The sequence below is a fragment of the Pinus tabuliformis genome, chromosome 2_2 (genome assembly GCF_031772625.1).
Source record: "Pinus tabuliformis cultivar Carrire ecotype Pingquan chromosome 2_2, CPIR1, whole genome shotgun sequence".
In the NCBI taxonomy this organism is placed as follows: domain Eukaryota; kingdom Viridiplantae; phylum Streptophyta; class Pinopsida; order Pinales; family Pinaceae; genus Pinus; species Pinus tabuliformis.
The window spans coordinates 692335803-692353722 of NC_142300.1; the positions used below are offsets into that span (position 1 = coordinate 692335803).

Below are 17920 nucleotides of genomic sequence, written 5' to 3' on the forward strand. Positions count from 1 at the left end.
TTATATACATAAATCCATAATCCCAGCCATCATAGTATTACAATTATAGAAATGGCATTCCAATAAATCTCAAAATCACTTCCCCTGACATTTAAACCTAGGTGAAAACTAAACTCTACCCAAACCATTTACTATGATAAGTGAAAATATTAAAATCATTAACGAAGTGTCCCAGCGATTATGTTGCCCGCAGGCTCAACTGCAATCAATTTCATTAAAATCTGTTTATTTCGGTAAAGCCTCCCCCTAATTTGATGCAATTTCGATAAAGTCTGGCGACGCCTTTCCCTTTCTGATAACCATTTCAATCAAATTTGATCTTTTTGGTAAGGCTTCTTCTTTCACAAAATATGTGAACAAGGTTAAACCCCTGGATGGTTGAAATTCCGGAACTTCATGCCCCGCCCCCCTAACGGTGGCAAATGTCAAACCCTTGTAAATTACAGCATATCCACCGACCTGCACCATCCACGAAAACGCATGCACTCAATGACATAAAATCAATGTTAACATCTGGATTTTATCTGTGAAATCAATGAAACTGATTTCATTACGCACCTCGTCGTCATTAACCCAGGCGTACCATGGAGTCTCAATTGGAAGCTTCAGCTCATTGATGGCGAGTCTCGTCGCGGTCACAGGAACTCTGGCATCCGTGTCTCCGCTGAAAACCAGATAAGAAAAAACAATTGATAAATACTTCATTGATCAGAGTATTTGGTTATGGCATAGGAATTAATTGAAGTAGTTGTTCGGAAATTAATGTAATTCAAATTTTCATTAAAAATCAGCCAGGTGCCAACTAATTTTATTTTCAGACAACACAATTTAATAATACACTCCACCTGACACTGAAATTGTTTTATATTATACCTGAAAACAAGTATTCGCAACCCACTTCCAATTAATTGATGATAAATGGGTAAGACAGTTGAAACAGAATCCGCCCAAGACAGAACATCACTGGTACGGAGTCACGTAAAACCATATTTTAGCACACCAAGTCGTGAGTATGAGAAGATTGGAAAAATAAATTATCACAAAAAAAATGATATTAGCAACCCAAAGAATGATACCTGCAGTGGCTCCAGCTATAAGTTATGTTTGTTACATTTGCATGTATGGCTTTCTGAACTTCCGGCCTATTAAAATACGCTTCTACATAGTTATCGATGCAAGGATCATATCCTCGCATTTCTGCTTGTTCTTGCTATTTACACAACAATCATAAGTGCAGTCAATCTTTAGCAAAATGATTTCATGCATATAATATATGGTTTAGAGGGAACTTGAAACTTTGAAAGTGGAGTTGTGACGAATAGCTAGGTACTTGTAATGGTTCAGGGTTCGCTGATTATGTAGCTAGCTACATCCATAACTACTACAATTCTATAGATAACTATAGAAAAAGGAATATATATATATATATATATATATATATATAAAAAAGTGTTTCACTTACCCTCGCCGTTCGGGATGAATTCTCTATACATGTGGGAGAATAGATACTGTAAATATCGATATCTCCCATTTCTGCATAAGCTTTCTCTTCCAATTCATTGCACAACGCCACATCGAATTTTGAAGCATTGCAGCTGCCAATTACTTGCTCGTAAAGTTGATCCGATATTAATGCATGATTCCATGCGTACTGAAATGTACCAATAAAATCTGTATCACTATTCATTACCCCATTTCCCACCTGCAGAAATTGAATGTTCGCGCTTCAGATTGATTGTGTACATAAGTTTCCGCATTTCAGAATTTAGCACGATGGCTTTATATAGTGTTTGCAACTTTTATACCCGAAATCTTCACATAGATGTTGATAAAAAAAATATTCTTATATAGGTTTCTCTATATGCATTTGAATTTGAGACCAATGAAGTTTTATATAAATCGCAAACGTGAGTTCAACTCACCATTATTCCTCTGAAATTAATAAACGACGCCTGCGACAATTTTTTTTGCTGTAAAATTTTTGAAGCCAACTCGGGAATGTAATATCCTACAATCAACAATCATCGTTAACACCTTCACTGAAAAATAAACATTTCCGTCTAGATCAAATCAGCTCTGGAATTATTTCTTGTAGCGCTGAAATAGTTCGTCTTACAATCACAAGAGTAACAAAGTTATTAACCAGTTTCAGTACACTTTCTGTCAAAAGCATCGTATCTCTAAAAGATGAGACTCATGCATTATTTTTAGTGTAGCAGCATCGTATTTCAATGACTCTCATCAAAGTTTTAATCATAACTAAATTGAAAATAACAAAACGGTAGATGCACTACAGGGACTGCAAACAGTATTACCTGCATAACTTTCCCCTGCAATGTGCAACCTTCGGAATTTAAATTGTGGAAACCTGTTGAACCAGTTTAATAGGAATGCATACGATTGTTCGGCTGGAATAAAACAAAAAGGCCATTAAAAACTTCAGATTTCCTAGCATCGCTTAAACCCTCTATCCTCTCGAGAACCGAACAAATCCACTGTTGGATATTTTTGCAATAGGAAAATATCAAAACCAAACAAACAAACACCACAGAGCCAATGCTCTGTTTCCACTGTTCCAGGATCTTTTGTGCACAGGGAAGCATTAAAAACAAAATGACTCAACAGTCTATTACACAGCCATAAAAATATTTCTATTGATTTAAATACATGCCTGATACATATGTCTTCCTCTTTGCTGAGAGGGATTCACCAAAATTACTTTCACCCATCAAAAAAAACTCTGTCTTTTCTCTCCACCTGAGAGGAGTTCACTGTGCTGGGTTTACTGCTGTAAAACCCATTTTTACATTTGCTGGTGTAAAATTATTTTTACACATACTGCTGTAAAAATATTTTACACATACAGTAAACTTTTCATTACATTCACAATCTCAAAAAATACCTGAGCGCTCTTTTCTCCTGCATTTCAATGCATACCCAATACATTAAAAAAAGATCTATGCACTGCTGTGCAATATCTTCCCCTGCTTCACATGCTGGTCTTCATTCTGAGCACTCCCTGCTCTTTCGCTGCTGCGCGTTACACCACTCTCATGTGCAACAATAACTTTACGCTATTTCCCTCATGCACTGCTGTGCACTCTCTCTTTTTTTTTAAAACGCTCCCCCCAGCTCTCATAAAAAAAAATGCTCAACACAAATTACAACCCACGAGCACTATTTTAATCATTCCATGTGTTAATAAAAAAAACACAACCACACACCCTTTTTCATTCGATATGTTTTGTTATTTCATAATGGTCAACGCTTCTTTAAGAAATATGACACATATGATATGTGTCCGAAATATGACACATATGATATGTGTCCCCATACCATCGTGCATATATATATAAAAATCATTAACGTGCCCATAACCATTTAAAAGGGCCTCCACCAAACAATACGAACAACATTAAAAACCATAAGTTCATCCATCCGGCGGTCAACACAAAAGTCGTTTACTCCACGCAAAATTAAATTGACGCAGGCCCGTGCACCTTCAAGGATCGACGGCTGACAACACGCAACCAGATCGGACGATGGAGATTGATATCGGAAGGCAGTTTAATGCTGAGCTTTACCTCCCGATATGTCAGAGATGCTGATGTCAGGTGAGAGCCACGCGTCTTCACCAAATCGCATCGGAGCCAAACATACGGAAACCGCTTTTCCCTGGATGGCGGTGCGATATGGTCTGGGCAGTTTTGTGGTTTCAATGCCGTGGTTTTGGGGTTATATACGGCTGCTGAGTCGGCTGCCATCGCTGACCCTGTCCGCCTGCAGTTGGAATTAACATTCCAACATCCACAAGTTACCGGTAAGTTTATCGCCAGTTTGCGTATAATCAGAGGTTGTGTTCGTGTAGGAGAATCCGACGCCTGCCGGAGACTCCAAAAACAGTACGTTCGCCGCTGTGGGAAGCATGGACCCTTTAGTAATTTAGCCTACAACTCGTTAAAAATGTAATTTATCCTAAGATCATTATCGAGAAAGAGTTTGTAGTAATATCGAGTTTGTAGTATTTCAGTACAGGTTATCTGTATTTATTGTTGGTTGAGTATATCTATTTTATTTAAAAAAAAAAATAGAAACCAGAGACCAGAGCTTCTCTGAGAAAAAGGAGAGAAAGTTGACGAAGGGGCAGTTAGAGAAGTGGGATATTTTTTTGTTGAATCCTAGGAAATTGGGTGAACTAACAGATTACTTCCCTCAAACCCTTTCCCTTACCCAATGAAAATGCTCTCATAGAACATTCGGGGCTTGAATAGTAAATGCAAGCTCTGCTCTCCAAATATTGTATTATTGCAAGAGACAAAGATGGTAGCAGAGAAATTCCAGGAGGTGAGCCAAATGGTATCTCGCTAAGGAAATAATAAAAAAATATGTATCAATTGAAAATATAATTGTTCATTGAAAATATAATTGTTCCATATTATGTAAAACATGAGATTCAAATCCAGTGAGTGAAACCAAAAAAACAAAAAGATTGAAATCATAATTAAAAATGAAAATTATATAAACTACATAAAATTTAACAATTTTTTATATATTTATATTAAATAATATAAAATAATTCAATATCATGTTTCATTATAATTCAATATCATGTTTCATTTGGGGTGCTTTGGTACTATTATTTATTTGAGTATGTTGATTATGTAATTCTTTTTTGATTCTAGGAATAAAAGGAAAGAAAAAGTAATACTTACAATAAAACAAAAATAAATCATTGTTATTAATTGGTGTTGCCATGAGTGATTACACAGAATGGTTATTATTTTCCCCACCCAAATTTAATTTATGATTGATAAGAAATATTGTATAATTGTCTTAACCTTCACTTTTCCATTTCTTTAAAAAAAAAATCAATATAATATTTAAAAATTAACCATATTATTTTTACCTTTTTAATAGGACTTAGTATCAATATACAAGGATATTGTTTTCTCAATTTAATGTATTTCAATCCTTATCTAAATTGAAATGTAAAAGAAAGAAGCTTTCTAGTAAATGTAAGCTAATACCATCTTAATTCCTATCATGAAAGCTATTTCAGATCGGTAAGGTTAGACCTATTCCAGATGGAATTTATTTACGTTGCAAAAATGTTAACCTAATCCATTAGAGCAATCTACAGATGTGAAAGAATAAACATGTATGTATATCTCTACAATTTCCGGATATAAACGAGGACAGTACTGGCCTTGGTTCCATGCGTACGGGTTGTCCCTCAGTGTTCTCCCATCTGGGTTAACGCGGAAAGGCCCTAGTTCCGCCATTGCTCCAAATCCTAACGAAGAACATCCAGGCCCTGCGACAACATTCTTTTGTGAGAACCAGGAGAACTGAGAGATACAATTATTCTAGGAAACCTGTGAAAAGCGAATATTCAAGAGAATTTACCGCCGTTAAGCCAGAGGACCAGCGGCTTATTGGAGGAATTTTGAGTGGCCTCGGCGAAATAGTAGAATAGCGCTCTGCCTGCCTCGGCATCGATTGTTACATAACCAGAGTGCTGCCGGAATTTGAAACTAGCCGGTTGCCCGGGGAGGCCTTGTGGCAGATAATCGGCTTCTTGCGAGGGCCCCTCTGTCAAATATTCCGAATCATTCTTGAAGCTGGTCGTCGCGCTCTCATTCTCCCAGTTGGTAATTTTTATGGTACGGCTTCTGCTTCTTATAGCTCTGCGCCATGACTGCAGTTTGTCACCTTGAGAGGTTAGCTGATGAGTCTGAGCAACTGCTGCGACCAAAAGGATTGACAGAAGAAAAAACTGTATTCTCTGCATCTTGACAACCAACAAACGAAGGAAATCCGAGGTTGTCTTCTTGATTAGGGTTACAAATTACGGACTAATCTTGATAATCAACCAACGAAGGAGAATCCCAGGACGTAGTGTCGATTAGCGTTATCGATTAGATGACTAACGATTAATCTAAATAGAGGTCTCGATGGTCACCAAAATAGCTCAGGACCATGAGTAAAGTTAAATATATTTGATTTCACTTCTCTGTTAAACTGTTGAAATATTCCAAAATTCACAAAAGATAAGCCACCTTCGTTAAATTGTTGAAATATTTGATAATTTACCCCCAAAACTAAGGATAAACGGAGAAAGGCCGGGTACATTACTTACAGCTGGTGAAACAGGTTACATCTTGGACAGTGGTGGATTGGAAACAAAGGGAGAGGAAGTCCGTTGACAATCAGGAAACAAATGGTGTTCCAACATGTCACGTATACCAAGTCAAGGCATCAACAAATATAATTAGGATTCCGTTTTGTTTTTAATAAACATCAAACAATTCATTTCATTATATATTTTAACAATAAGTTTAAGAAATTATAAAAAAATAATTAAATTATAATTTTATTTAAAATAATAATAATTAATATAATTAAATAATAAATTTAAAAATTAATTAGGAAAATCATAATTTTATTTAAAATTATTATTATTATTATTATTATTATTTCTGAACAAGGCTACTTCCATATTAATACAAAAATATTTTACACGAGGCCATGACCTCGTAGAGCTAGCCCAAAATTGTGGCATGATTACAGGCAGAGTGAATCTGTGTGCCAAAATCCAGTAGAGTATTGCCCTCCAGTGCTGAAGAGAACCTGTTCCTGAGTAAAGCAAAAATACAGATAGCCCCATAGTTGTACTTGGAATTGAGAGTTGAACCTGAGCTATACGACAACCAAAACTTGGAATTAGGAATTAAACCGGATCTATACGACAACCCAGAAATAAGGCTAGACTAGGTAGCTGTGACCAGCAACACGACAACCCATAGCTGAAAATAGAGGTAACTGTGACTGCGACCAAAACTGGAATCTGGAGGTTGACAGAGTACCCTTTGCATATAAAAAACTGGCAGTATGAGCTAATGCGTTTGTAATCATAATTAGGACAGAGATAAGTGAACCTTCTCAAGCTGTCAGAAATCCAACAGAACCAAAAAGAACCAACCTGCTTAAGCATCAGGAGAGGGATTAGGTGGCTCCTCGGTGATGCAGCATCCATATTTGTAATCATCTTTGTCATCAGAGGAGCTCGCTGGATTCTCCATGCTCTGTGAAGCCTTGCCTTTACTAGAGCCTGAAGCTTTGCTCTGATCGAGGTTTGCCTAGATGGGACATGGATTTTCTACCACCGGCCTGTTCGAAGTCGCCCTGAGGGTGCCAGCTCCATGACTCGAATTGAGCTCGCTAAGCTCAATGGTGACCGTGGCCATGAAGGTGGAAGAGCCATGACTGCAGGGGAAACGTAACCGAGTGGCATTGGTCATTGAATGGAAGGAGCTTGGTACTGGTATCTGTAAACCTCTGCCCCTACCCCGTCCACTCCGAGTGGTAGGATATCTATCCGAGCGCAGGTCCGGACCAGAAGTTGAAGAGTCTGTCATGGAGGAGGTGGCCTGGCGCCCAGTTTGCCCGCGAGAGCTGCCTCTTCTGCAGCTCATCCACTTTCACAATTTCGGCGTGGCTGGAGGGGCGGGATGAACGTGGCTTCTTGGAGGACGAAGGAAGCTGTGAAAGGAGAAAACTAACTTGGTTACAGAGCTCAGGCCAGCAAGTGGGTGCTGAGCATAAGAGCAGGGGGAACAGAGGATGGTTTGAAGGCAGAGCCAGAAGCTCCTCCAGCCATCCAAAGCCTGGTTTGCTCCTGAGAGAGGTCGAAGACAAGCCGCTGCAATTGCAATGGAGGAGGAGCCAGAGCGGAGAGGATAAACGCGATTATGGCGGGTTAGTAGCGCCATGATCAAGAAATTAGCTGGAGTAAATGGCTGTCCTAGCGTCATTAAAGACGCATTAAGTTGGAGCAGATGGGGAGTGATGACCAGAGCCTCGAGAGGATATGTGGCTATACAGAGTAACCACGCGCCCATCCATACCACTGGCCATGCGCCTTTAGTGCCGTCAGACACCCGGATCCGGGATTTATTATAATTATGATGATGGTGGTGGTTATAAATTAACTTTTAATTTCTTTAATATTATTATTATTATTATTATTATAAATTAAATTAATATATAAGTTAAAGATATATTTAAGATTATTAGCCATATATATTATTTTTCTTGACAAGTAAGAGACGAACCTTCTATTAATCTGAATAAATTACATAATTTACATAGAGCCCCAGACAGAAGGGGCGACACAGTCAATAAAAATGGCTAATAGCTGTCAGACAAGTCAAGACCATAAACTGACCCTCCTGCAACAAAAGTAGATCCTAAACAAAATGGGGACAAAGCCCTTAGATAACCGGCAAGAACCACATAGCGTCGATTAGTACAAGCCTCGACCTATTCGCCAATAAGCAATAAGGCCGATCAATCCGAGTTGTTGAAATTAGAGTCCCGATTTGACAACCATTCTGGATATCGCGCGGACAAGAAGCAAAGGAGTTAATTGCGCGATGAGAGCGGTTTTCCACCACCTCTCCTTGCCACTTGTTGCCTTTTGTATGGAATCGCGTGTAATTGCTCCAAAACCTGATACCACTTGTGCCCCTCGTGAAAAACCACTTGTGGTTTTTGGGTTTTGTGGAACCCACCTTGGTGTTGCTCAGAAACCCATTAGGCATATATGATCTGTGAACATGGTCTTGTGGTGTGCCGAGCCCCCAGATGGTCCCACCAAGGGCCATGTGGCTCCTGGTGGACCTGCCCATAATCTTATCAAGATGGGGTCCACCTAAATAAGTCGGGTCCTGAACCTTTAAGTGAATAGCATGATTGATCTCAATCGTTGAAAGAAATGCCCCTATCCAACTCCCCACAGAGATATCGTGCAACCGAGATGCACAGAGGTTAACCACACGATGAGAGTGGTTTCCTCTCTCATCTCTGCGCCACGCATCATCTCTTGAATGGAATCGCACTATTCTTCCACTAAGCCGAAAACCAGCCAAAGCCTGCGCGATATACCACTTATGGTTTTACATCCGTGGTATCGCTGGGTGGAGACCGTCCATCTGATCCTGCCAATCTGTCTGCCTCCCTCTTTTTCGAGCTAGCCCTCAGGAGTTGCCAACAAAAACCCGCTGAGCCAAGAGAGTCTTAGCCATCCAGTCTGTGTTATCGCTCACCTTGAAACCTTCCTCTATCATTCTAATGTCCACGAAAAAGAGACAAGAGTTTATGAACAGAGACCGATGAAAAATTGGGCACTGTCCTACCCATCTCTGTTTCTAGTATCAGCACTGTTCAACCATGAATCCTATTCTACATTTGCTAGAGTGGAACAGTCCTCCTGTAGCTGCCCAGAAAGAAGAAACTCCCATGGATGCCAAGAATCTCTATCCTTGTTGACCACCTCTTCATTAGCCAGCCTGTCTGCAAGCATGTTTGCCTTTCTTCTAGCGTGCACAAATCTTATTGTTTTAAGGATTTGTAAGTGTAATTGGACACGGTGAAACACCTGTAGCAGCCTCTAGTGCTTTGACACTTTGTCTGGCGAGGTTCCATTTTGAATCTTCTTGGTAGCTTTGATGACCAATTACAAGTCAGCTTCGATTATGACATTCTGTAAGTTTGCCTTGGCTAGGATCTCCATACATTGATCTAATGCCAGAAGTTCTGCCATGTTGTTGGTGCCCTTTTCCAGGTGTCCATGGAAGATGTAATTTATATGTCCCTTAGGATCCCTGATGGCTCCACCAAAGCCAACTTCCCTGGGATTTCCCTTGGAGGCTCCATCAATATTGAATTTGAAAAAGCCCTGAGGAGGGGACTGCCAACCCCTCTCCCCTGTGTTTAAGGTTCTCAGATCCTTCTTCACACCTTGAGGGTTGATGGCTTGAAGATCCAGATTGATAAGAATTTGTAGCTCCTGAGGTAGAGGAAGATTCGTCGGTTTCATTCTTAGAATGCTTCTCAATGTTTCCTTGAGCTGTTTCAAAATCTGATGGATGATAAGCTAGGGTTCTCTAGCTTTGTTTTTGAAGATTCTTCTATTTCTTTCTTTCCAAATATTCCAGATGACAAAGCCTGGAGTTAGCATCCAGGATTTGTTGATGATTTCATTTTCTAAGAAGTTTTTCCTCCATTTTGATAATGTATTGGATATGCTAAGCCTGTCCCTATCAATCTGGCTAAAGATTGAGGCCACCCAATCCCAAATTTTGGCAGAAAAGGAACACAGATTAAGCAAGTGTTCAATCGTTTCCTCCTGCAAGCCGCAAAGCTGACATTTAGAGGGGCCAATGAAACCTTTCTTCATAAGGTTTTCCCAAGTTAGGATTTTCCTTTGATGAACAAGCCAGATAAATAATTTTATTTTCATCCATTGAGAGGTCTGCCATAGCTCCTGCCAGACTTTCTCAGCTTTTACCAAGTTAAATCCAATGATTGCCTATTTAGCCTCTTTGAGATTGTAGTTACCTTCATTGTTCTTGCCCCATCTTAATTGGTCAGGAGAAGAGGAGACCAGAATCCTTCTTTGCTCTACATCCTTAGCAAGAGCCTTTGCCATGCCCTTCAAAGGGATTTCTTCATTGTAACTTAGATTCTTCCATTTCCTCCATTTATCCTTGTTCCTCCCTTGATCCCAAAAGTCTTTTACTAATAAGAGACCTTAGTTGTTTGTGTCCCTTTTGAGGTCTACCAGTTCATTCCTATACAGGATGGTTTCTTATTACCAATTGTCCTCCCAGAAGCGAGCTCAGTCCCCAGCTCTAATTTCCCAAAAATAGTGCTTCTAGACAATGCTTTTGTTCTCCCATGTAATGTTCCAGATGTATGAGCCCCTGATTTGTCCTATCATTCTAATATGATCCTGTTCCTGCCAGTGCTTAGCATACTTTTGAGTCCAACGCTTGGCCCATGGTGCTCTCGACTTCTTGATCCATCACCACCACATCTTGGCTCCCGAACCCTAACTCAACATCTCCAGATCTTCCAGACCCAAACCACCATGGCTTTTGGGTTTGTAGAGCTTGTCCCAGGCAATGAGAGCCCACTTATTTTTCCTTTCCCCTCTGTCCCACAGAATATTGCTTTGAATGTTTCTTATTTGTTGCTTTATTCCCTAAGGAGCTAGTATAGCTACAAACATAAAAATGGGAATGGGGTGCAATACCACCTTGGTGAGCACCAGACGCCCTACAAAGTTTAAAGATTTGTATGTCCAATTGTTGATTTTGTCCTGAAGCCTGTTTGAAATTGGTTCCCATATATGTTTACATAGGGGTTTGTCAGCAAGAGGAACGCCTATATATTTGGAAGGTAAATGTTTCCTTTGAAAACCCAGAATCCTGGTGATATTTCTCTGTATTATAATATTAGTGTTAAAGAAAAAAACCTTGGACTTGCTTTGGCTTACCTCTGTGCCTATTGCCATAGTGAAATCATTTAAGATATCTTTGATTGCTTTTTCCTCCCTAACTCTAGGTACACCCTGTAGCATCGTGTCATCTACAAATTGTTGATGAGTGTTGGCCTCTCCATCTGGGGTGAGATTGATTCCCTGAATTCTACCTTCAGCATTTGCCATTTTGATTGCTCTACCAAGACCTTCCATCATGAGTACAAAGAGGAAGGGAGAGAGCAAATCACCTTGTCTAAGTCCCCTGGAAGGTGTAAAAGTATTGGAGCGAGCTCCATTAAGCAGAATAGAGAAACAGGTCGAGGTGACTAAAGCCACAACCCATCTTATCCAGTCTTGGTTAAAGCCATAAGCTTTAAGAATGGCTCTAATGTAAGACTAGCTGAGTTTGTCATAGGCCTTCACTAGGTCTAAACGGATGATCATACCTGCTTTCTTTCTGTGTTTGAGAGAGTGTACCACCTCATGGGCTTGGATAATGCTGTTAAGAATCTGCCTTCCCTCCACATAGCTTGTTTTCTCCTTAGATATGAGCAAAGGTAGCAGTGGCTTGAGTCTGTTGGCTATCACTTTGGAGATGATTTTATAAACCACATTACATAAGTCTATGGGTCTAAACCCATCCGGGTGATAGCGTTTTCCTTTTTGGGGATTAAAGCTATAAAGGTTGTGTTTAGTGCTTTTAGAACCTTTTTGTGTTAGCTTGAGTCTTCAACTACCTCTAGTATGTCCTGTTTGACTGTATCCCAACAGGCTTTGAAGAAATCGACATTGAATCCATTTGGTCCTGGTGCTTTTCCATTTTGCATTTCCTTGATCACCTCACTAACCTCTTCTTCCAAGACTGGCCTATTGAGATTGTGGTTGTTCTCATTGGTGACCAACCTGGGAATGTACTGAGTGATCTTCGCAATGAACATGGATTTGTCTTCCATTGGCTCCTTTGCAATGTCTGAGAAGTGTTGTACTAGGGTCGACTCCATGTCCTTGTGAGTGACAAGTTCAGAACCTTGAGAGTCCTTTAGATTGTTGATTATGTTATGTGCCCTGTGAGCCATAGTAGATTTGTGAAAGAACTTAGTGTTCCTTTCTCCCTCTTTGATCCACTAGATACGAGATTTCTATCCCCAAAAGTTTTCCTCTTGTAGACATCGTTTCTCCGATTCTTCCTACAGAGAATCAATCAGTTTCTGTCTTTCCTCATTGAAGCCGTCTGTGATATTGATCATATTGACATCTTGGAGCTTCTATTCTGTACTCATTATGGTCTTGATGATATCACCAAATCCTTTTTTTTTCCAATCCTTGAGTTTGGATTTAATGTATTTTAGTCACTACTAGAGCATGTACATCTTAGTACCCTGGATGTTCAAATCCTCCTTCCACCAATTGGCAATGTTTCTGGTGAAGTTGGGGTTAGAGAGCCAAGCATTTTCGAATCTAAAAGGCCATTCCTCAGTGTGCCCATAAAGGAAGCTTCTAGTTATACAGGCCAATGATTCGAGCCACCAAAGGGCAAAATGGACACTGATATGGCTGCTCCTATGAGGATGAGATCCTAAGAGATGATAAACCTATCCAGTTTTGATTCCACTTGGGAAACTCCACCTCTTTTGTTATTCCAAGTGAATGTCCCATTTCTAGTTTTGGTGTCCGCTAGTCCCATGTTCATGAGGAAATCTTAAAAGGCTTCAAGGTCTCCACCGCTATAGGCTGGCACACCAGAGAAACATAGTTCCTGGATGCTTCAACATCCAGTATTCCTAGCTTCCATGGATCCCATTGCGTGGGAATCCCTCCTTCAGAGTTAATGGCTTTCACCTCTAAATAATCATAATTAATTAACCATTTATTATGGATTTCTCTTATTTTTTCCATTAAGAATTTTGTTTCATGAATAAAGACCATGTCTGGCTTTTCCTCTTTTAATCTATTGCTAAGATTTCTTTGTTTTCTTCTACTCCCTAACCCTCTAATATTCCAAGTTGTGATGTTATGAAACCAGCTCAAGAAAAGATAGAAAAGAAAGATCAACGCCTTAGAATTCAGCCTCTTCGAGGGGGCAACCTCCTTTACATTACATAAATGAACAATTCTTTGATGATACAAATGACAAAACCTCCTTTCTATATATAGGAGTCTAAAGAGTCACAATATAATCCAGCTGACCTAACAATAATAATATAAAGCCACAAAAATAACAATAGAGGGATTCTATGGGGCACAGAAATAACAATATGGGGGTAATAGGGGCACAACAATATAAATAAGGGGTATAACTACAATAGTAATGGGGTAATCACTAGTATTATAGGGACCCAACATGCCCCTCTCCTTCAAAAAAGTGTTGTCCTCAACGCTTGAGTAGTTCTGGATACTTCTGCATAAAATTCTCATCCTCCCATGTGGAATCTTCAGCGGATAAGTTCTTCCACTTGATAAGATACTCTGAAATTGATCGATTTCGTAGCTGTCGAGTTCTTGTTTCTGTGACTGCTTCCGGTTCCAATATAATTTTTCCTTCCTCGTCAAGTTCTGGCAATATTGTTTGAACTGGGAGCTTGTCGCCTATAACCTTCTTTAAACATGAAACATGGAAAACTGGGTGCAATCGAGAAGCTGCAGGAAGCTCCAATTTGTATGCCATAGTACCAATCTTTTGCAACACCTTGTACGGACCATAATACTTTGGTGATAATTTATTATCCTTCTTAGCTTGCTTTAGGGACATTTGCTTATATGGTTGTAGCCGTAGGAATACCCAATCACCTACATCAAAACTTCTTTCACTGCGATGTTGATCTGCCTGTTGTTTCATTCTATTTTGTGCCAACACGAGGTTATCCTTTAAGAGTTGGAGGACTTGTTGTTGATGTTCGATGTGATGTTCCACTGCCTGAACCTTAGAATTTTCTCTTAAATATGATGTGATGGATGGTGGTTGATACCCATAAAGTGCCATAAATGGGGTCATTTTTGTTGCTGTATGGAAGGAAGTGTTATACCACCATTCAGCCAGAGGCAACCATTTGACCCATTGTGTCTGTTTATCAGATACAAAGCAACGAAGATATCCTTCCAAACATTTGTTTACTATCTCAGTTTGCCCATCAGATTGAGGATGATAAGATGAGCTATGAGCTAACTGAGTACCAAGACAAGAAAATAATTCTGTCCAAAAATTTCCAGTGAAAATGGGATCTCTGTCACTTACAATAATCTTTGGGTTTCCATGTAGCTTTTGAACTGTTTCCATAAATGCAGTAGAAACTGTACTGGCTTTAAATGGATGTGATAATGCACAAAAGTGTGCATACTTGGTAAGTCTGTCAACTACCACCATGATGACACTCTTTCCCTCAGACTTGGGTAAACCTGTGATAAAATCCATTGAAACCTCCTCCCAACGTTGGCTTGGAATGGATAAAGGTTGTAATAGACCCGGTGTCTTAATTGTTTCAACTTTATTTTGTTGGCAAACCAAACATTCCGCCACAAACTTTTGAATATCTGATTTAAGGCCATCCCAAAAAAATTCCTTCTTAACCCTGTGGTAAGTTTTTAAAAATCCTGAGTGCCCTCCTAAGGGAGAAGTGTGCAATTCCATAAGAATCTTTTGTTTTAGCTGGGAATTCTTACAGAGGTATAAGCGATCTTTGTACCATAACGAATCATTTTGCCAGCTAAATGTATCAGAAGTACTGGAATCTTGTTGTAGCTTTCGAATAAGTGCCCACACTTCTTCGTCATTCTTCCATTCCTCCCTTGCTTCGTTTATCCAATCTGGTTGGATAATAGAAATGGCACACAACAATGCTTCCACATCCTCATCCTTTCTTGAGAGTGCATCTGCCACCACATTTTGCTTCCCTTTTTTGTAGATGATTTCAAAGTCATAACCCAACATCTTTGTGACCCACTTTTGTTGCTCTTCAGAGGATAATCTTTGTTCTAAAAAGTATTTAAGGCTATCATGATCCGTTTTTACCTTGAAGTGTCTTCCCATTAGGTAGGGTCGCCATTTCTTAAGTGCATGGAGTATTGCCAACATTTCCTTCTCATAAATAGCTTTGCTTAAAAACTTTCCCTTGATTGGACGACTTTCAAAAGCAATGGGTCTTTCATCTTGCATTAGAACAACACCAATTCCATTTCCTGAAGCATCACATTCCACAATAAAGGTTTTTGTGAAGTCCGGTGTAGCTAAGACCGGTGCTTGGCACATTGCCTCTTTAAGATGTTCAAAGGCCTTTGTTGCTTCCGGAGTCCATGAAAATGAATCTTTCTTCAATAATGTTGTTAGAGGTGCTGCTATTCTCCCATAATTCTTAACAAACTTGCGATAATACCCTGTCAACCCAAGAAATCCTCGCAGATGCTTTATGGATGTGGGGATTTTCCATTCCTTAATGGCTTTAATTTTGCTAGGGTCTACCTTAACTCCTTCATGAGATACAATATGACCCAAATATTCCACCTCCTGGACTCCAAAGAAACATTTGGATCTTTTTGCATATAATTGTTTCTCCTCCAATAGTTGTAGCACCCTGTCAACATGTTCAACATGATCCTTCCAAGACTTGCTGTAGATTAGTATATCATCAAAAAATACTAACACAAATTTTCTAAGGAATGGTTTGAAAATTGAATTCATCAAACCTTGAAATGTTGAAGGTGCATTGGTAAGGCCAAAAGGCATGACCAAAAATTCATAATGACCCTCATGAGTTCTAAATGTCGTTTTCGGAATGTCTTCAATCTTCATTCTGATTTGATGATATCCCGAACGAAGATCCAACTTGGTGAAGTAAATTGATCCATGCAATTCATCCAGTAATTCATCAATGACAGGAATGGGGAACTTATCTTTAATAGTGAGCTTGTTGAGCTCCCTATAATCTGGACACATGCGCCATGATCCATCCTTCTTGTGCACCAATACTACTGGAGCTGAGAAAGAACTTTGACTCGGTTGAATTATACCAGCCTCTAGCATTTCTGCAACCATACGTTCAATTTCACTTTTTTGGACATAGGGATATCTGTACGGCCTGATGTTTGGAGGAACACTTCCTGGAATCAGATGAATAGCATGATCATGATCACGCATAGGTGGGAGACCTTTGGGAGTCTCAAATACCTTGGAATGATTGTCCAGGACTTTTTGGAGATCTGGAGAAATAGATGATTCCAATGTGGAAACATCTAGCGAACATAATTGTGCAATTACACCTCTTTGCTCCTTTTTTAGAAGCTTTGTCATGCCATTAGAGCTGATTATCTTTCCTGGTTTCCCTGCAATACCCCTTAATTCAACTTCCTTTCCTTCCACAGAAAATTTCATGAAAAGTTCTTGAAAATTAAAAGCTATTGTACCCAAGGATTGTAGCCATTGGACTCCTAGTACAACATCAGCACCTCCCATTGGAATGGAAAGCATTGGGCTAGTCAATACATATTCTCCCATGGATAGCTTGATATTATGGCACTTTCCAGAGCAATTTATTGTTCCTCCATTTGCAATCATCACTTGACACTCTGGTGCTGGATATAGGAAGCAATTCAATTCTTTTGCTACCCTACAATGAATAAAATTGTGGGTGCTTCCTGAATCAATCAACACTATTACCTTTTTCTTCTTGATTTGTCCTTCTATCTTGATGGTTTGAGGAGTGGTAATTCCCGCCAATGCATTACAAGATATGGTCGGATTTATTTGTTCTTCATCTAGGCTTTGTTCCTGGAATATATCCTCTTCTTTTGACCTTTCTTGCTCCTTTTCTTCTTCCTCTTCACAATCTATGTAGAATAATTTCTTCTCAGCACACTTATGACCTTTTGTGTATTTGCTATCACAATTGTAACAAAGCCCTTTTGCTCTTTTTTCTTCCAATTGTTGTGGTGTCAACCTTGTAGGTTGTGGAAGACTATGGGCAACAACACTTCCGTCTTTATAGTTGTGAGTGGTATGCTTCCTGGTTGCCATAATTTTGCTTTCCATTTTTCTTGCTAACCTGAATGCCTTCTCTAATGAATCAGGTTCCCAAAGGCGAACATCATGTTGGATATTATCCTTTAAAGACCCTATGAACACATCAATCCTATGCTCCTCTGGAATATCTTTTACCCTTATGTTCAATTTTTGGAACTCCTCAATGTGCTCCATTATTGAACCCTTTTGTTTGAGACTTATCAATTGGCTAAAAAAAGTGTTGCTTTTTGTATCCTCATAATGTGCTATCAATTCTTCCGTAAAAATTGCCCAAGTGATAAATTGTTTACGAGAACAAAGCCATTGATACCATACAAACTGATTTGGTTCCAAATATAAAGTTGCCATACGTACCTTTTGTGTGTTTTGCACATTATTGAGATCGAAGAATTGCTCCATCTGTAATATCCATGTGGCGGGATCCTTGCCATCAAACTTCCTCATATCGATTTTTGGAATATGGTGATTCTTCGATCCAACATTAGAGTCTATGGAATCATGATTAACATTTCTTTTGTTCTCATCATGAGTTTCCTTTACTACCCTTTCACCATTAGTGACCATTTCTTGTAGCAACTTATTCA

At 39.4% G+C, this 17920-nt stretch overlaps 1 protein-coding gene across 1 annotated transcript; it reads right to left on the minus strand.

Annotated features, from left to right (window-relative positions):
- Positions 1-246: 246 nt before the first annotated feature.
- On the minus strand, positions 247-5791 carry LOC149194561 (putative serine carboxypeptidase-like 23). Its single transcript, XM_089407716.1, has 10 exons — positions 5407-5791; positions 5207-5314; positions 3819-3914; positions 2316-2408; positions 1923-2008; positions 1459-1702; positions 1077-1206; positions 874-963; positions 559-664; positions 247-459 (listed from the first exon to the last, which is right to left on the minus strand). The coding sequence occupies exons 1-10, from the start codon at positions 5789-5791 to the stop codon at positions 247-249; spliced, it is 1551 nt and encodes a 516-aa protein (XP_089263842.1).
- Between the last annotated feature and the right edge of the window lie 12129 nt (positions 5792-17920).